Source organism: Stegostoma tigrinum, chromosome 22, assembly GCF_030684315.1.
Source record: "Stegostoma tigrinum isolate sSteTig4 chromosome 22, sSteTig4.hap1, whole genome shotgun sequence".
NCBI classification, from domain to species: Eukaryota; Metazoa; Chordata; class Chondrichthyes; order Orectolobiformes; family Stegostomatidae; genus Stegostoma; species Stegostoma tigrinum.
Window position 1 is genome coordinate 35,336,842 of NC_081375.1, and position 21,256 is coordinate 35,358,097.

At 40.0% G+C, this 21,256-nt stretch overlaps 1 protein-coding gene across 2 annotated transcripts in view; it reads left to right on the plus strand.

Annotated features, from left to right (window-relative positions):
* usp43a (ubiquitin specific peptidase 43a) overlaps positions 1–21,256 on the plus strand; it is a 405,014-nt gene that overhangs the window by 79,162 nt on the left and 304,596 nt on the right. For both annotated transcript variants that reach the window (XM_059653769.1, XM_048555613.2), the window contains exon 3: positions 16,160–16,260. In XM_059653769.1, coding sequence (XP_059509752.1) covers positions 16,160–16,260 — 101 coding nt within the window. The remainder of the gene's footprint in view (positions 1–16,159; positions 16,261–21,256) is intronic.

Below are 21,256 nucleotides of genomic sequence, written 5' to 3' on the forward strand. Positions count from 1 at the left end.
CCTCATCCTTCTAAACTCCATAGAGTTCAGACCCAGTGCCCTCAACCATACCTCACATGACCAGTTCTTCATCCCTGGGATCATTCTCGTAAACCTCTTACGAACCACCTACAATGCCAGCACATGCTTCCTTTGACCTACATGTGGTCTGACCAGAGCCTTACACAGCCTCAGCAGGACATCTCTGCTTTTGTATTCTAGCCATCTGGTGCTGTTTACTGATGTGCAGTTGTGCCAGTGCTGGTTTGCATCAGACACCAGTACATGCTGAACACTCTGTTTGGCACACTTCTTGTGCTGTTTCAAGCCATCACTCATTGATGGGTGTCTCACTGGTTAGCACTGCTGCCTCACAGCGCCAGGGGCCAAGGTTTGATTCTACCCTCAGATGACTGTCGGTGTAGAGTTTGCTCATTCTCCTCTGGGTGCTCTGGTTTCTTCCCACAGTCCAAAGATGTGCAGGCTAGGTGGTTTGCCCATGCTAAATTGCCCATAGTGTTCAGAGATGTGTAGATTAGGTCGGTGAGAGGGGGATGTGCTTGGGTTGGATGCTCTGAGGATCGGTGTAGACTTGTTCCCAAACTGTAGGGAATCCTAATTCCATCAGGTCCGAGTGATTTATCCACCTTCAGACCTTTCGGCTTCAGTAGCACCTTGTCCTTAGTAATGATTGCTACACTCACCTTGATTGTGAGGATAGCATTTTGTTGCTGAAAGGGTTGACTTGTATATTGAAACACCCTCACATGGACATTTGGCCAATTTTGATAATATCCTTTTGCTCGACTTAAATAATAGAGATTTTTGAAATATTCCCTTTCAATTGCATAATTACCATTTTGAGAGATTTGTAAATTTATGTACTGTGTCTTAAATGTATTCACATTTTTATTTCAATAGCCTGTTGAACCAATGTTCTGGTTCCTTTTATTTAAATCCTATTAAATCCAACATGGTTTTCAATTTGTCTCATGTTTAGGGTGTCTTGTAAGTACCTTTTCCTTCACTATGTAGATGGATGCAAACTGTTCAAGTAATTTATTGCATTCAAGGGAGACGAGTTGCTAAATGGAGCAGTGAGCTGCATGGTAACTCTTTCATTTCTGAGCGCTACAAGTAACTAAAACCTTGACTCAGCATTCCTCATGACCCCCTGCTGTTCCGAAAGAAAATAATGTTGCATTGTCACTTGCACAGCATTACTTCTATTAAAGAGCAGTGAATCTTGTGAACAGTGAGCCTGTTACACTAGTACAGAAGGCTGGATATTTTTTGCGGGGATTGGGTTGTAATGGAATCAGACAATGATTAAAAAAAAGTGGCACTTTGCTTCATATGTAACAAGTCCCGCTGCTGTTCCTGACCAAGGTTCCCAATTTTCACCGTGACACCAAAGAAGTGAGAGTGCAGTCACCTGTGTTATTCATTACATGGATTTAAGCTATTACGTAGGTCCCTCATGGAGTTATGCAACATGGAACAGACCCTTTGGTTCAACTAGCCCATGTCAAACATAATTCCAAACTAAACTAGTCTCACCTTCCTGCTCCTGGCCCAAGTGCCTCCAAGCCTTTCCTATTCATGTACTTACCTGAGTGTTGTTTAATTGTTGTAACTGTGTCCACATTCAATTCAGGAAATTCACTCCACACATGAACCACCCTTTGTTTAAAAAAAAATTGCCCCTCGTGTCTTTGTTAAATCTCTCCTCTCACCTGAAACATAATAGCCCTAGTCTTGAAATCCCTCATCGAGGGAAAACGCACCTACCATTAATCCTATCTAAATCCATCACAATTTTATAAGCCTCCATTAGGTCACCTCTTAACCTCCTATGCTCCGGTGGAAAGAGGTCCCGGCCTATCCAGCCTACTCTTATAACTCAAATCCTCCATACCCAGACTTCATCTTCTAAGGTTTAGGAATTTTTTCTGGAAGCGTCTGGTTTATTGAGAGCAGAACAGCTCTAAAGCCAGACAGGAAGAGGATCATGGTCTCAAAAAAGATTTATTTGATTGGGAGAAGATTTAAAGAAAATTTGATTCCACAATGGTTAAATTTTAATACCATGAACAGTTCCCTACCTTGCTTTGTGTTCCAATTCTCTATCTCCCCTAGATGGTTTGAAGTTTCAGCAGCTTTTCATTTGGCGACTGCACACAGATGGCAGTCACATTGATGGTTTCTGAGTTGACCCTAATGTGGCCTGTTTTCCTGGCCTCCTGTTCCACCTACTGGGCACATATTAGCTCTCACTCCCAGGCCAAACAAACTAACCTCCAAATCCTGCCACATCAGAGAAAATCAGGTCCGGCAAATGCAGACAATGACAGTATATCAAATTTTCCGAAAAGTTATGTTTGCTGTGAAGCTTTGTACCAAATGTAGTGTCACTTGTCAACTGTTGCATACTGTACTTTGTCTGCTAACCAAACAATCAATGACTTCACCAAACACACAGCATTGAAGCAGAAAGCTTTTTTTATATAAAAGACAAATCCTTTCGATTTGCAGATTTAGTCCCACACTCAACCCTGGCTTTCACAGTTCTGACATGCTGATATATTGAGTAAAAGTATTCCATCTCAGTCGTCACATTTCCAGCTGCACTTACCTGTTGCAAACTGAAACTAAATGTCAAAAGGAGGAGCAGAACTTTCCTCCTACTTTGTGATGAGTTCTTCACTGAAAGATCAATCCTTCAAACTGGCTGACTATTGAAAGTAGTCAAAACTGCTTTCATCCTCAGAATATATCTTTCGGGTTTTATGGAGCTGACAGTCAGTTGAATGAATGCAGTTTATTCAGAAATACCTGCCAAATGATTCTTTAGTGCATATTATGTTATAAGGCTTTTCTTCTCTTCAGTCCACTCATTTTAAATTGTTGCTGAGTGTAAAGTTCTTGGGGAGTAGTAATAATATTCAGTTAGGAACATTCTGGATCAGGACAGCATTTATTGTTAAAATATGGATTTCTTCTTAGAAAATGTCTTTTGACACCAGAAACTCTTTCAATATGTATGTGCAAAATTCCCGTACTGTAGTGGCATCACTGTCCCGTTTGCTCATATTTATTGTGCTCACTTGGGAGCTGCCATGTTTTTTCCTGGAAGAGTGTTTTAAAAAGTGCACATGTGCAAAACTTTTCAGGGTATCAGGAGATACAGCCTTCTTTGTATTACCTCTGTTGGCATGTGTCAAAATTTACATGACGTTGGGTGATAGTCCAAAAGGTTTATTTGAAATCACAGGCTTTCAAAGCACTACCCCTTGTGGTAGCCTTGTGAATAAAATGCACAGTACAATTTTCCATACTGTACACTGCATCCTGTGCTCTCCACCCCCACTTCTTCTTCAAAGTAGAGGCAGAGAGTGTGATTTAATGGTTTATCTCCAAAGTCTAAATAATAAAACTTAAATATTCACCAGCAAATCCAATTTGATTTTATGCCGTACTGTGTGGTCAGTTTCTGAGCAATATAGCTTTTCCTTAAGGAAGTATTTGGTTTTCATAATTTCCTGGGGACATTCATGTTCTATGTAGGAACATATTCCCTCAATGAGTGTGGAATGACAAGGTCGTTGCTGCATCAGAGATCCGATGTGGTTCTAACAGTGAAATCACTTGAAACGTTGCAAAGAACTTGCAATGTGTGTGTAATTTCACTTGTAGAGTCTGATGTGGTCATACAGAGTCATACAGCATGGAACCAGACTGTTCAATCCATCTTAATCATGCCGACCAGTTTTCCCAAACTAAACCCGTCCCATTTTCCTGTGTTTGGCCCACATCCCTGTTCAAATACCTTTTAAATGTTGTAACTATACCTGCATCTACCATGTTCTCTGGCAGCTCATTCCACATATCAATCAGCCGCTGGATGAAAATGTTGCCCCTCAGATCGTATTTTAAATCTTACTCCTCTCACCGTCAGAATATGCACCCTAGTTTGAACTTCCCTATCTGAGGGAAAACACCTTTGCTAATCACCTTATCAATTCCCCTCATGATTTTAAAAACCTCTACAAGGCCACCCCTCAACCTCCAACGCTGCAGTGATAAAAGTCCCGGCCAATCCAGCTTTTCCTCATAACTCAGGCTCTGTAATCCCAGGAACATCCTTGTTCACCTCCCTTTCCAGTTTTGTAAATGTGCAGCCATTGTGCATAGTTATAATGCTTCATCCTGTTTGTTGTCAGCTAGTATCAGAAACTATGGTGTGTATCACAATGATAAGTTGCCTACCTTTGTCTTTCTGTGCAAGGACTGCACCTAAGCCAAACAGGCTGGCATCCATGACTAGCTGGTGGCTTCTCAGCATTGAAATAGACTTTTGGGCAACCTTTCTTTGATCTGGTGTACAGTTGGCTTGTATGATAGTTTACTCGTAGTTGGTGATCTCTGAGTGAGGGCAAGGGGATTGCCAAAAATGTTGCAAAGTGAGGAATGAAATGACTCCAGTTAGTGATAAATCCACTCAAACTGGGGATTTCCAACACTTCTGTAAGATCCATAACATTGGTAATGTGTATCGGTGTTACTCCTTCATCTCTAAGCATGTGACCAAAGAGCTCCGCTTTCATTGAGCTTGCACTAAGCTTGTTGAAAGCAAGGCCGCGTTCCCTAAGACATTGCAGACCTGCGTGGAGGTCTCTCACGACTTCATGTTTAGTGTGACTGTAGATGGGAATGTCATCTCTGACATTCAAAGTGCTTTCAGTTCTTTGAAGTGCAGGTTGAATCATATGTTGAAACATAGCTGCTGCTAACTTGGCTCCAGCTTGAACCTCCTGTATTGACAAAGTCCAGTATGAGAGGAAAATACAGAAAGATAGCTTCACTTATCTCCAATCTCGATTTGCTGGTAGCCTGCATTGTGGTCAAGGTTGGAGAAGCGTTAGCTCTGTTCACTTTCACTCTATTACCAGCATTTATTTGTGACAGATGTCGTTCCCATACTGACGTTTTCAGTGATTGTATATTAACGTAGATTCTAATCCAGCTCTCATTCTTGGCCCCCTTAACAATTTTTATGGTTGAGACCAAAGAGGTAGACACATCCCTGACGTTCTCAGTGTCCAGACCAGGAAGGTGCTAAAAGTCCTCCTTGTTCTGCTTTCTGAAATGAAATTGTATGTATCACTTTAGATGTGCAATTGGGCACACGTTATGGTCTACATGCAGTTTTCATGTAACATCTTTCAGTGTGCAGATAGCAGTAAAGAGGTCAGCACATGTCAGCACAAATTGTGTATGCCACTGTAGTGATCTGCAGACATGGAATGCATCAATTGTTCTGGTGAGTTTGAAATTGGTGTTTGTGGAGCAACCTGATTTAATCCCATAATATGTCCCGATGCAGGTTGACAAAGTATCCATACTTTTGCTGTTGGGTCTTGTGTATAATTACATTCGGTGTCAGGTAGCCATGAGATCTGTTGCGTGTTATGTGTCAAGCAATGATCAGTCCACTGTTAACTCGTTAAGTTACAGTACTTGTTTAGAAAGATCAAGATGAAAGATTAAACGTGAACGGTTCTAAGATTCAAATTCAAAAGTTGCTGGCCCAGGACATCAAACTCTAGAAAATATAAGGCAAGGCAATTGAGGCAAAAAAGAACAAATTAGTTAGTTGTGATTGAAAAGAGATTAATGTGTGCATAAATGAATGTTATAATATTTTGGAATGTTAGTTCTGTGAATACAGAATTAAGAAAATAGTAGGAAGTCTTTGGAAGCTATTTCACAGCCTCTAATTTTTTTTGGAATTTGTATTGTAGCTCTGCTTCCCAGACGGAAAGCTGTCAGGTGCAGGAAAGATTTTAACAGACTGATCTTATGTGTATCATGAAATGGGCAGAGGTTAGGAATTTTTTGAATGCTTGAACTCTAATATATTTGTTCTGTTGACCTCTTAATTAGACAGTATGGAAAACACCTTTCTGTTTGAAAATTTTGTTTCCTCAAAATAGCAAAATGCTAACAAATAAACATCTCCAAACATTTATTTGTGGTATGGCGTGGGTAACAGCTTGTGGTATTCAGGAACGAGATTGGAGCAGGTGGGAGGCAAAGAATACTTCTGTTATCTTTCATTCTTTGTACATTATGGATTTGGTGTTTGCATGTCAGGGAATCTGAGAGAATTGTGTTGTGATGAATATTCACTGAAACTCTATTGAAAACCAAGTGCTTATTTCTACTTTTTGCCAAACATGGGTTCTGCAGAAACTTCAGTATCTGCATAATCAGGATTGCAACCTGATTTCTGAAGATAAGATGCCTATTGTGCTGAAAAACTCAGCAGGTCTGGCAGCATCTGTGTTGCGAGAAACAGAAGTTTTAAAGAAGTCAAAATTGACTTGAAACATTAACTGTCTGTACAGTCTGTTTCTGATTTCCAGTATCTGCTGTATTTTGATTTCATTTCACTTTACGAGACCTATGTTTAAGGCATTGTCAAAAATTAATTGTTCACATGTTGAGCTTGACCAAATGATCTCCTGTGAATTATTAGTGACAGTGTATTTTAATATAAAAGAAATAGTTGACTTCAGAGATTCAGTGGAACATTTTTCTTATAGTGCCTTCATTTAGGACTTTATCACAAAATATAACTTTATATATGCTGGGTTTCATTATCAGAAGCTGTCACAGAAATAGTTGGAGAAAAGGTAACCTTTAAAATGTGAAGAGTTGGAAAATGCAATGTTTTCCATAACAATACCAGAGACTCCATGTAGTCAACTGGTGACATTTATCATATAGTCCAGCCCATTCACTGTAAGTCACAATAGACCACTGGGGTGCTGATGACATTAGAATTGTTGCCTTAAAGGCATGAATATTTTACTTGCCAGACAGCATCTCCTTTCATGAGTTCTTCTGTGATTAAATACAAACTGAGAAACCAGCTCTGTATAGTGCAATTCCAAGAGGTTTTCTTTTAATCTAATGTTTAAAAATTTAAAAATTCCTCATCCCTGTTTTTTCAAATTCCTCAGTAGCTCCTGTTTCTGTGGCTTCCTCCAGGCCCACAACTCTGATCTTTGGACACCTCCAATTCTGCCTGGCTTCTTGCGCATTCTCAACATCCAGTGTACTGCCATTCGTGGTCATGACTCCAACTGCCTGGTACCTAAGCTCTTAGAATGCTTTACTAAGCCTCTCCACCATTCTACCTCACACTCTCTTCCTTCAGAATGCTCCGTAACACCTACTTCTGGCCAAACCTTTGCTAATCTTACTCCTTATGTGGCTTAATTTTTTTTTGTTTGATAACGTTCCTGTCAAGTCTTTTGATATTTTAATGCATTAAGGTGTTACAAATATCTTGTTTTATGATTGAACTGAAAAATAAAGATTAAAAAATAGCTTTAGATTGGAAACTGAATTTTTAAATTGCATGCTAAATTAAAACATCTGGTTGGAGAAGGTGATGAACCTAGTGCAATTCAAAAATTTGGCCTATGTTTATTTAATAAAGTCAGAGTCAGACGTGGGGAAACTTTATTTAATGGGTGATACCCTCTCTGGGTTTCATGGTCGAAGCATTTTTTTTATATTTTCTTAATAAAAGGCTTAAATTATTAATGTAAGCCCATAATAAACAGGACCAGGAGTAGATCCCTCTAGTCTGCCCTGCCGTTCATTAGGATCATAGCTGATCCTACATTCCTCCCATTCACTTGCCTGTCTTTTCCCTGTAACTCTTAGATTCCCCTACTCGCCAAGAATCTAACTATTTCAGCCAGAAGCATACACAAGCACTGTGCCCCCACACCCCTCTCTGTTGCAAGGAATTCCAAAGACACTCAACCTTCTAACATAGAACATAGAACATTACAGCACAGTACAAGCCCTTTGGCCCTCGATGTTGTGCCGACCTGTCATACCGATCTGAAGCCCATCTAACCTACACTATTCCATGTCTGTCCATATGCTTATCCAATGACTTAAATGTACCTAAAGTTGGCAAATCTACTACCGTTGCAGGCAAAGTGTTCCATTCCCTTACTACTCTCTGAGTAAAGAAACCACCTCTGACATCTGTCCTATATCTTTCACCCCTCAATTTAAAGCTATCTATCTGAGAAGAAATTCCTCCTCATCTCAGAATTAAATGGTCACCCCTTTTACTGTGAGGCACTGCCTCTTGTCCTAGATGCTGTCATGCAGGCAAACATCCTCCTAGCATCTCCCCTTTCAAGGCTCCTTAAGAATTCAGTACGTTTCAATAAGATCACCTCTTGCTCTTCTAAACTCCAGTGAGTACAGTCCAGACCTGATCCGCCTTTGTTGTTAAAATAATCCCTGCATTCTGTGAATCACCCTTGTGAACATTTTCTAATGAAATAAAATCTTTTCATAAATAAAGGCACCAAAAGTGCTCACCGTGCTTCAGGTGTGGTGTCACCAGTACCTTTTACAGTTGCTGTAAGACATATCAATATGTATTCTCCAACTCCTTTGAAATAAGGCCAACATTCTATTAGCCTTCCTGGTTACCGCTGCACCTGTGTGATAGCTTTGTGTTTTGTGCACAAGTACCCCATGTTCCTTATTGTCATAGCTTTCCGCAGATTTTCTCTATTTGAATAATAATCTGTTCATTCGTTCTTCCTTCTGAAATGAACAACTTTGCATTTTCCCATGTTCTACATTTGGAAATTGGGGATAGTTAATTTAGATCTTTATCTGAGACGCCCCAGAATGCCGCGGAATACAGGAAGGGTGTCCTTTTGGTTTTATGTCGATGTTTTCTCCGTCAGCTCAACGCAGTGCAACGTGAAAGCTGCTTTAAGGCGGGCTGAAAGAGAATCTGCCGACAGCAGAAAACATCTGTCGACCACTTGCTGAGCCATACCAGAAACCACGGATGTTTTTGAATTTGGAGTCTTGTTGAAATTTTAAGATCTTAAGTGTGTTGCAAAACTTAGTAGTAATTGCATCTGTCCTGTTGACTGCAGGTCAAAAAGTCTCAATTGCACATCTCTTTTCAACGTACTTAAGTTTTGTACCACTAAACAACTATTTAAATGCATATTTTTGTGGATAGAACAAAACAAGACCCTTTTTGCAATTAATACTTTCCATAAGGCCTTTCTTTTTATTTTGCTAGTTAGACTGAGGGTGAGCAAAAATAATGGAGGGGAGCGTGACACCTAGAACAAATGTAGATCCAGTCAAGTGCATTATACATGTTACCTTGGTATCTTATTGTGCCAGAAGTTGAGTTTTCTTAATAGGGTATTGTGAAGACTGATATCTTCAGATTTTCTACTGCCTTTGGCAGTGCAAAGTTCATGCTTCGTGAGTTAACATTTCTGCAAAAAGCAAAAGTGTGAAGAGTGTTGTTTAGATTGTAACTGCAATTATTCACAAAAGGATATACTGGATTATCATTCTACTAATTCCAAAAGCCTGTTAGACACACATTTTTGCCTCAGCTTCTCCTCAAGCACATGAAAAAGCACACAATGGGGGCACCTGTAATGTGCTGGTGTTGCTCGCTCCAGATTTCGTGGTACCAGCGGCAAGACTGATGATGAGTTTAATGAATTTGTTCAGTGCAGCAGCCAGGAATAAGCATAAAGGATTCTCATTGACTGAAAGCCTCTGTGAATAGAACCAGCCCAGTGGAAACAGATAGCATTACAAAAACAATTAATAACTTCACTTTTAGACCAGAGAGTAGGACTGTTGTTGTCATTTTTGGCATGCAATTTCAATGGTTTGATCAAGATACATTTTTATTTGAAATATTTAATGAAAATTAAAATACAGTAAACAAAATCTGACAACATGTTGTCTGAAACAAAAGTAGCAGTGTGCTGTCTGTGAGTTTTTAAAACATTTGTGCTTTCACAAATGAACAATCCCCCATGATTCTGATCATTCAGAGTGTCAAGTTTTGTCTTGTGCTGTCTAAATGATATGTTTGTATTTTTACAGTTACTATTCAGTAGTCTCAAAGGTCAATATGAACAGTGTATTGACTTCTAAATATAGTATTTCCCAATGGGGGCAGTATTCATTCTGAATAAATAAATTCACACCAACATTTTGAATGATGTAAAAATAAACATCCATCAGTGTGCAAGTGCTGCAGTTCTTCTATTCCTTAACCTGTGTATGCACGATTGATTTGTCTTGGGCTACTGACCATTACAATTTTATTGAAGATGCTGGAAATTTAGCAGTGCCTAATCGTCATAGAATCATGCAGCACAGGAGGAGAGCATTTGACCTCAACCAGTTCTTTGGAAGAGCCACCTAATTAGACTTACTCCCTGGCTCATTTATTGTTGTTTTTTCCCCCTCTTCCAATACTTGTCCAATTTTCTTTTGAATGGTGACTAATTAATCTGCTTCTTCCATCCCCTTGGTAGTGAACTCCAGATCACAACAACTCAGCATTCAAAAAAAGTTGTTTCCGCTGCATCTCTTGCCAATCACTGATACACTGTTATCGGCAACAGTTCCTCCTTATTTCCTTGGCTAAAATCATTCCTGATTTTGAATGCCTCTGCTAAAATTGATCCTAATCATCGTTTCTGCTCTAAGGAGATCAATGTCAACTTCTCCAGTCTAATTCATGGTAATTTAAAGAATAGGAAAAGGAGGGGGCCATTCAGTCCTTCTAGTCCGACTCTGCCATTCAGTACCATCTTGGCTAATCATCCAACTCAGCACTCTATACCGGCTTTTTCTCCATACCCTTTGATCACTTTAGGCCTCAAAACTCTTGTCTAACTCTTTCTTGAAAACATTCAATGTTTTGGCCTCACCCTCTTGCTGTAGCAGAGAATTCCAGGCTGCCCAGTCTCTGGGTGAAGAAATTTCTCTTCCTCTCACTCCTAAATGGCCTAAACACACATCCTGTTGACTGTGACCCCGGTTCTGGACTCCCCAGTCATCATGAACATTCTTCCTGCACTTACCCTATCTAATCCTATTGGAACATTCCTGAGATTTCCCCACCTCATTCTTCTAAACGCTATTAAATGTTATTCTAACCAATTTAGTTTCACTTCATACGCCCATCCTGTCGTGCTAGGAATCAGTCTGCTAAACCTTGGTTATATTTCCTCCATAGCCAGACTACCCTTCCTCAGATAGGAAGTCTGAAACTGTGCACAATACTTCAGGTGTGGTGTCAACAAGTCCACATACAATTGCAGCAAGATATCCCTGCTCCTACATTTGAATCCTTTTGCTGTGATTTGCCTTCTCTGCCACCTGCTGCTCCAGTTTGTACTTGAAGACTATGTCAAAATTGTGTCATTTAACATTTGTTATTGGGAAAACGTTAAAAACTATTACAAAGGATGGAATAGCAGAACATTTAGAAATACCTAATTTGATCATACAGAGTCGGCATGGCTTCATGAAAGAAAGATAATGCCTGATAAATTTATTAGAATTTTTTTGAGGGGATAACAGGCTGGATAGAAAATGGGGAAGCAGTGGATGTACCTATATTTGGATTTACAGCAGTCTTTGATTTGCCACACATTAAGCTACTTAACAAGAACCCATGGTGTTGGAGCAAGTACGTGCTTATGGATAGAAGACTAGCTGACGAATGAAAGGCAGACTTTAGATAAAGGGGCATTTTCAAGATGGTAAGCTGCATCTAGTAGACTGCCACAGAAATCATTGCTGGGGCCACATTTGCTTATAGTATATAATAATGAATTGGATGAGGAAAGTAAATGTTTAGTCACCAAGTTTGTGGATGATGCAAAAAATAGGTAGAAAGGTAATGAGTGAGAATGATGCAAATAGCCTGTAGAAAGAATATAGGCAGGTTAAATGAATGAACAAAAACTTGGCAGATGGAGTAAGATGTGGGAAAATTCAAGTTTCTGCACTTGCCAAGCAGAATAGAAAAGGGAGGTGATGTCTCAGTGGTATTATCCAGACTGTTAATGCAGAGACCCAGGTAATATTCTCGACCCAGTTTCAAATCCCGCAATGATAGATGAAGTTTGAATTCAATAATAAAAACAGTCTGAAATTAAGAGCCTAATGATGACTGTGAATCCTTTGTCAATTGTCACAAAATAAATCCATCTGTTTCGCTAATGTCTTTTAGGGAAGGAACTCTGCCATTCTTACCTGTCCTGGCCTACATGTGATTCCAGACCCACAGCAATGTGGTTGACTTTTAATTGCCCTCTGGGCAATTGGGAAAGGGCAATAATGCTGGCCTGGCCAGTGATGCCCTCATCCTGTGAATGAGGAAGAAAATGACCTGAATATTATTTAATTAGGCAAAGACTGCATTATGTTTCAGCACAGAGGGATTTGAAGGTTCTAATGTGTGAATCACAAAAAGCTTATTGTCAAATTCAACAGTTAATGGTTAATGCCTTTATTTCAAAGGGAGTAGAGTGTGAAAGAGATCTTGTTTAAAATTATGCAAGGCACTTGTCAGACTGCACCTGGAATATTGTGAACTGATGTGTGACCTTTATCTAAGGAAAGATATACTGGCATTGGAGGCAACCAGAGAATTTTGACTAGATTGAATATCTAGTTTGGAAGGATTGTTTTATGAAGAGAGGTGGAGTAGGCTGGGCTTGGTCTCTTTGGAGTTTAGAGAAACAAGAGGAAACCTTATTGAAACATAATGTTCTTAATGGAAGTTTGGCAAGGTGTATGCTGTGAGGCTGTTGCCCTAATGGGAGAGTCTGGAATCAGAGGGCATAATCTAAGTAAGAGGCCACCTCTTTAAAACACAGACAACTTTTACTCTGAGGGTAGTTGGGGCTGGGTCATTAAATATCTTCAAGGCTGAGATGGACAGATGTTGAATCAATAAAGGAATGGAGGATTATGAGCAATGGCAGAAAAGTGGAGCAGATGACTGTCGGATCAGCCATGAGTGAATGGCAAAACATAATCCATAGGCTAAATTGCCCATTTTTGCTCGAGTCTCATAGTCAAATGCATCTGCGTACACTAATGTATTTCTCTGTTTCTGTACTCCTTTTAAAAATTATATCATTTAGTTCATGTTGGCTCTCCTTTTTCTTTTTACCACAATGTGACTCTGGTCACCTTTCTGTATTAAATTTTCAGTAACAGTGTCCACCCATTTCACCTGTCTGTGTCCTGCTAAAATCAGTCATCAGTCTTACTATTCTCTCTATTATTTGTGGCATCTCCAGGATTTGTGTCATCTGCAAGCTTTGCAAATATGCCCTGTTCGCACAAGTGCAGTCTTTTTATCTCTATCAAGCAGAACAGTAATCATAATGCTGATTCTTGGTGAACATCACTATTGCCTCTCTTGAGACAATAAAGTAGTTTTCCACCAGTGTTCATTGTTTACTGTCCCTTCGCCAAGTTTATATCTTGATCAGAACTGTATAATCAAAGGCTTTAAATTGGCTGACATGTCTATTAGAACCCAAAACCTTAGAGTGGATGCGGGCCATTTGGCCTATCGAGTCCACACCAACCCTCCAAACGGCATACCATGCAGCCTAATCCCCTACTCTATCCCTGTAACCCTATATTTTCAATGGTTAACCCACATAGCCTACGAATACCTGGATTCTACAGGGCAATTTCCCATGGCCAGTGCACCTAACCTTTGGACTGTGGGATGAAACCGGAGCACCCGGAGGAAGCCCGTATGGACACGGGGAGAACTGAAACTCCACACAGAAAACTGCCCGAGGTTGCAGTCGAACCTGGGTCCCTGGCACTGTGAGACAGCAGTGTTAACCATTGAGTCACTGTGCTCCCCTCATTATGTAGTACTTTGTCAAAAAAGCCTCATGAAACCCACAAACTGGTTGAACCCATTAGTGTTGCTTGTCGTGAGATCCACACAATATGGCACATGGCTGAGTAATGTCTGTCCTGTAGTCTTAGTGGTGGACTGATCACCTTAATCTCAGCCAGTGAGCTGATTGCTTGGCCCTGTGGATATGCATTTGCTAAAACAAAATGTCAAATGCTTCTTGAAAATTCATTGTACACATCAAACACATGATCTTTTCATTAATTCATTTGAATGTTTTTCAAAGGGAATCCCATCAATGCTAGAGAATAAGAGGAGGTGCAGGAACAGCACTGATGTATCTACCCCAATTCTTGCATTGTGTGGCTTTGAGGTAACCATTAATTTCACCCCTTAAATCTTACCAAAAATAAGTTGCTGCTTCATTTGTATATCACGCTGAAAAGAAAGAGTGTCTGATTTTCCTGCCTAGGCCAGGATTGGGCTCACTGCTCTTTTGTGCATTAGAAGTGGGTCTAGGCATTGCACTGATTGTAACAGGGTTAGCCGGGGAATCCCATGGAAAAGGAGTTCCCTGATTGGACCAGGTTAACAGACCCAATCTGGGAGCCCTGGCTGACAGATTTTTGCGACAGTGTCAGACATCCTGCTCACTCTGAGAGCTGGCTTTGAAGAAGCCAGACCAGTGTCAAGTACTGTGCACATTTCAAAAAGGGTGACTTGGTGATGGGCTGCTAGACTCTGGAGTTACTTCAGGCATATTGGAAGATTCATTAATCATGAGGCTCTTTAAAGTTCCCACGTCTTTTAAAAATTATTTTGTTTTTAATACATTTTTGATGTAGCTCTTTTATTTCATAATAGTATCTGGACTTCAAAAGAAAAATCATTGAGTATAAAGTGCTTTGGGACACCTTCAGGCAGTGATGAGTTGTTATATAAATGCAGGATAGGGGTTTCTGAGATATTGCCATTTATTGAAGATTTATTTTTCATTCTCTATAAATCTATACTTATGTGAGACCAAAAGAAGCTGAATATTGCCCATGAATTTACTGAAAATTGATAGTATTTCACATCCTTTCAAGATTGCAAGTCAGAAAGAAGTTTAAAGATGAATTATGATATACATATTCATAAAACTCAGTGAGCTGTAAGTTTCTTTGATTTGCAAGCTAATCTCAAACTAGGAATGACATTGGTTTTGAAAGCAAAATGTTGGATGGTTGATTTGATGTGGTGTCAAAATATACCCATTAGAGTGTCTTAATCCACCCCAATCTTGTCAGCTGTGGCAATTAATCTGCTCCAGCCAAATGTCAACAGCAACCATTTCAGATTTGAGCCATGTGCTTTAGGCCAATTGTGCTGTAAGCCTTTTTCTTGCTACATGCACTATTCTCTGGAAGGGTGGCCTGGGCATGTTGCCTGGGGAGCCACTTCATGAAGCATTTACACTGGCTCACTGCTGACACCATCCATTTGGATGGTGAATCATTCCTTGTCTTCTATGTCAATGTTTTTGCATGAACAATTAGTTTTATAACGAGGTTTTGGCAGCCATTTGTGTCACACTTTGAGAAGGCTACTTATTGTATAAAGTAGCAGCATTCCTTTAATATTGTACTTTTTTTCTCCTGCAGCGTACAGCTCCTTTTGTAGACCTCGTAATTATTTTGCAATGAGGGCTGACCCTGGGGTATCTCTTTGCTAGAAACCAGAGTATGGCCCTTTGCACAGTTGATTTACTTTCTCTTCATCTGCTTTATTTCTGTTCTCTTATTCCTTGGACTTCCAGCCCTAATGTTTAAACTCCCCAATCCCCACACTCCTTCCAGCCATTCATAATGAGACGTTGGGGTTGATTAAATATCTCTGGTCAGTCTAACACCACCAGGAAAACAAAGTCCAGGAGAATCTTGAACTTTTAGAATAACAAATGGTTTCAAAACAGAAGGAAGCCATTCAGCCCATCGTGTTTGTGACCGCTCGGCCAGAGTACTTTGTCTAACCTCTCTGTAACTGTGCAGGTGTTTTTCTTTTCAGGTGAGTATTCACAGTTCCCTTCTGGAAGTGTAACTCCATCTCAAAGTGCACTCAAGATCCTAACCACACTCACTGTAAAATTTACAACAAATTATTTGAAGAGTCTGTTGACCAAGTGCAAAAGCAGCTCAACTGTTTGATTCCAGGGGAAATATGTTCTGCTGGTGAATGTGTGATCATAAGTATAGGCATTTCAACTGCCATTTAATTCAAGCCATATCAGAAAGTCCTTTGATTGTAAGGCAAAAAACAATGTTGGATAGTCTCTTAAGGAGTGAAATCCTTCAATGATCTTTTAATGTGAATGTATCTTCAACATTTGTCATTGACGATGTTCATTCTTTTTTCCAGCCTTCCAATGTCGGGGGTGAAACTTGTGCAGGAAGCCAGCAAAACTCTCAGCAGGTTGGAATTCAGAGTTTTGTTCAAGAACTTTTTCAAGCACAATACAGGTACCAATGATAAGCACTGTTTAAAGATAGCGCTACATTGAACTTCAGCCCCACAGGAAAAGTGCAAAGAATCATTTGAAGGTTTCTGTTTGTACTCCTGCAATACACAATGAGTACCCTGTAACTGAGAATTTGGAAAGTGACACGGCATTTTTTCTCTCTGCTAAGCTCTCCAAAGATATGATTGTGGTATTTAAGGGACTTTTAGTTAAGTACATGAATATGCAAGGAATGGAGGGATATGGACCAAGGGCAGGCAGAAGGGATTAGTTTCATTGGCATCATGTTCAGCACAACATTATTGGTCAAAGGGCCTGTTCCTGTGCTGTACGGTTCTATGTCCCAAGCTATTCCACTGCTGTCGCTGAATGGAGTCTAATACCCTTAATGCATAAAAGTCTGAAATACTATCTGCAGCTACAAACCTTGGGAATCTGTGCATAATGGAGACAACTCTAGCCAGTTATGGAGGTTTCCCAGGATCTTGTGTGTCAGTATTGGTGTTTAGTTTGGTTTGAAATTACGGCTCTTGCTGTTTCATTATGGAGCTGTTCTGCTGCTCTGTCCATTCATGATGATACTGACGTAGCTAATTGGGGATGTTTCCAGACACGTCTTGGTGTCACTGCGATTTAGTTGAATAGGTTGGGCTGGTGCTTTGAACATTGCTTCTTTTTTTAGTGCCAATTCAGATTAGCAGCCACTTGCTGAGGAATAATGTCTGTTCAGATTGTTGAGAAAAGGGCACCAGGAAACTGTGCTTCAGTGAATATCAGCAAAATTGTTAATGCAAGTAGCAAAGACAGTTCCTCAGTCAGAAGAACAATGTAAGGAGGTAAAATATCTTCTTTGAGTTTATTGAGGATATGAAGAAGACACTTTACTGTACAAAGCAATCAGGAACACAGCAGTAAACAAAGTAATTTCCCAATGATCTCTACCCCCTCCAGACCAGGAGATCACAATGTATTGCTTGCAATACCCACTTCATTCTTCCACTTCAGGACATGGTGTGTTTACAAGAATTTTAAATGTGACACAATCCCTTCTAGCCCAAGTGATAAAAGTAGCTAATCCTGATAATTGTTCCTGCTAACCTTGTTGCCAAATCAGAGGTAATGTGGAAACCTGTAGATCAACATTATTTTTAGGAGCAGCTTTTAAAAGGGAGGAAGAAATGAGACAACAGTACTCTACCACTTAATAGGTGTGCTGGCTTTGTTTTTGCTGACTGGTGTTCAATCTTAAGCGTTCCTTCAGAAAGCTAGGATAATTAAATCCTCCAGCAGAATGGAAGGTTTGCTAAGAAAAGAAATAGTGGATTTGTGTGACAGAAACATTAAACTTCCGTAATGCTTTAATATATTTATTGGAACAAAATAGATATTGAAAATGAGACTTTGTATTAAGTTAATGATGGTGTCTGATTACAGTTCTATCGTGTGCCATGGGGTGTTTTAATATTACATATAAATGGAAGTTGTTGTTTAATTGATGCCTGAAGGATTTCACATATTTGAGGAGTTTCCTGTGATCTATAATTTTAAAAAGCCCATTGTGAAAAAATCTTGACTTCCTTCTCTTTCTCCTTGAGTTGCTTTGTGGGTGAGGTTGAAACCCTGTCTGCATGTGAAGGATCTTTCCGTTCACTCTAGAATTTTAATAACATGTCTCTGGTTATCAGACTGGCTAAGGTTAAACTTCAAGGCACAGGAGTAATTTCATCAGCAAGTTCTCCTTGTGTTATGATGTGGAAAGAGAGAAAATGGACAATGAATTAGAGAACCGAGAAGAGTCATTGCATTGTTTTATATTCTGAGGAAGAGAGGAGTCTGTTCCAATGAAGGCTACGATTTGAAATTAAAAGAAGTACAATCCACGTGCAACGTTTCTCCCCCTGTTGCTTTCTCTGCCTTCATTGTACCCACTTGATCTGAGGATCCTTGTGCCAAGTTGCAAAATCTGTCTCAGAAAACTGGGCTTGCAGTGGACAAAGTACTACTTAATTCAATGATAAATTCAATAATTGAATGCTTGGTTCCTTTGAAAATCAATCTGTCGGTGTTCAGAAAGCATGTTTCATTTCCAATTAGATTCTGACATTTATTTCGAATTATATAAAAGTAATCCTTTCAATACGATTGAACTAAAGATTTTTACATGGACGTAATGCCTTAATTTACCATTGGAATCATCTTAACAGTTCATAGGGCTCTTGTGCACAAATGATTCATTTTCTTTATCTGAGAGGCAGATATTGAAACTGGTGTCTTCACAACCATAGCACAGCTTATGGTTAAATGTCATGTAGTTGTGTTTGTGTTTCAGGCACAAACTAAGCTCACAAAAGAAAGTTTAGTCTGATCGATGTTCTCTGAGGTGGGGGACTTCTATATTCACCACCAAGCGTCTTTAGTAATGTCACTGCTGACTGAGCTGGTCCAGCCCTAAAGAATGTACGGTCTGTGGCAGGTTGTGAGGGGAAGATCGAATTGACCTTGACTTCACCGGACTACTTACTAAAGATGCATCTGTCCATGACAACATCAATAAGGGTGATGACTGCAAAATCCTTGGAGAGACAAAGTTCCATTGACTTCAAACAGGGCTATTAACTGCTGGCTGAACGCGCTGTGAAATGAAGTCTTTATTTTAATCCATCTTCGGCCAGAAATGTCGAGTGGATGAAACATTTATCCTTCCTCCAGAGGTACCCATCATCACAGATGACTGTCTTAAACCAGTTTGATTCATTATATTTTGGATTTGAAAATTGCCCAGGTATGTCACGTGCACAAAAAGAAGGACAAATCCAATGCAGGTGACACAGTGGCTCAGTGGTTAGCATTGCTGCCTCACAGGGCCAGAGACCCAGGTTCAGTTCCAACCTCAAGCGACTGTCTGTGTAGAGCTTGCACGTTCTCCCCATATCTGTATGGGCTTCCTCTGGGTGCTCTGGTTTTCTCCCACAGTCCAAAGATGCGCAGGCGAGGTAGATTAGCCATGGGGAATACAAAGTTACAGGGTCTGGATGGAATGAGCCTTTAGAGGGTCACTATAGACCTTGATGGGCCATATGGCCTCTTTCTGCACGAGGGATTCTATGAACCCAGCAAATTACTGACCTGTCAATCTACTCTTAATCATCAGCAAAGTGATGAAAGGGGGATGGTAGGTTGAATAGCCAAGGTCTGTTTCTTTGGGTGAAAGAGTCCAAAAGTAGAGGGCATAAGTTTATGGTTGCTGGGGAAACAAATTACCAAAAGAAGTAGTTGTGACTGGTACAGTTACAATATTTAAAAGGCATCTGGATGGGTACAGGAATAGGAAGGATTTAGAGGGATATGAGCAAATTCTTGCAAATGGGGCTTGGTCAGATTGGGATGTCTGATTGGCCTGGATGAGTTGGACCAGAGGATCTATTTTCATGCTGTATGACTCTACCTCAGCTTCAGGACATCTCTGCAGGAGTTCCTCAGAGTCCTAGGCCACCCATCTTCTGCTGCTTCATCAATGAACTTCCCTTCTTCATAAGATTAGAAATGAGGCTGCTTGCTGATGACTGTACAATGTTCGGCAGTATTTGTGACTCCGCAGGTACTGAAACAGTCAGTGTCTACGTGCAGCAAACACTTTGCCAATATCTAGGCTTGGCTTGATTAAAAGAAATTAACATTTGCATCTCACAGATGCCAGGCAATGCCCATCTCCATCAAAATAGAACCTAACCATCATCCCTTGTGACAAATGATGGTTGTACTTTAAAAGTCCTGACTGAGCAGCTTACTCTTCTGATGGCGTAATATAGTGGCTGTAATCGGCTACAGAGCAGCAGTTACACAAAAGGACATAAATAATCTCTTCCCTACACTTGACACATTGATGACTGCTTTGCTTTGATGTGCAGAGAATTCAAGATTAATAAAAGAGTGTGTTAGTGCTCAATGGATGCAGACATTCTTATTGAACTTTACAGGAACAAAAATGCTCCCTGAAATCTTCATTCTACCTACAACATTTTTTTCTTTCAGACCCCTAGGGGTATTAATAAAGTCTTATTACATAGAGTCATAGAGCATGGAAACTGACCCTTTGGGCCAACCAGCCCATGCCGAACATAATCCCAAACAAAACTAGCCCGATCTGCCTGCTCCTGGTCAATATCCCTCCAATCTTTCCTGTTTATGTACTTACCCAAATGTCTTTTAAACATTGTAATTGTACCCACACCCACCACTTTGTCTGGAAATTCATTCCACACGCGAACCACCCTCTGTGGAAACAAAAAAGTTGCCCCTCATGTCTTTTTTTTAAATCTCCACCCTCTCACGTTAAAAATGTGTCCCCTAGTCTTGAAACCCCCCATACTTTGGAAAAGACAACTATCATTAACTCTATATATATTCCTCATATACAAGACTTCGGGACCTGATGAGCTGAATTTCACATTTTCAATTTAATTATTTCAGTTTGCACAACCTAATGTTCCAGCTTATTAACTAACTGTTAAATGTGATAAAGGAGATTTTTGTAAAAAAAAAATGCCATGTTGAAATTCATTGTCACAAAGATACCTATCTTCGAACAGGTCACCTGTATCCTTTAATCCTTAATCTGCCAACGTGTGTCTGCTTCTCTCCTCTCTAAATTCTACTTTAGTGGTCAGCCCCAGTAAATTATTGCTGCACTTTAGCAGTTTTGGGATGAAGTTCCATCAAGCTCTTTGATGTTTAGGAAGCCGTCCTACATTTTATAGAGACTGCTGTGACATTATCTATTGTTTTCTATGTACTCCGAGCTTTGTTGCACACACTGAAACAGCCCCAGATTTTCTGAAGTAACCTGAAAAGCACCATCAGGGGCCCAAAAGAAAAATTGAAAGAAAACACATGATAGCATAGGGCAAATGAAGTATGGAATTCAGAGATTTAATGAAAAAACAGAGACCTGATGACTCAGGTGAGTTGCACAAACTATTTTGTGGACCCCTAGAGGC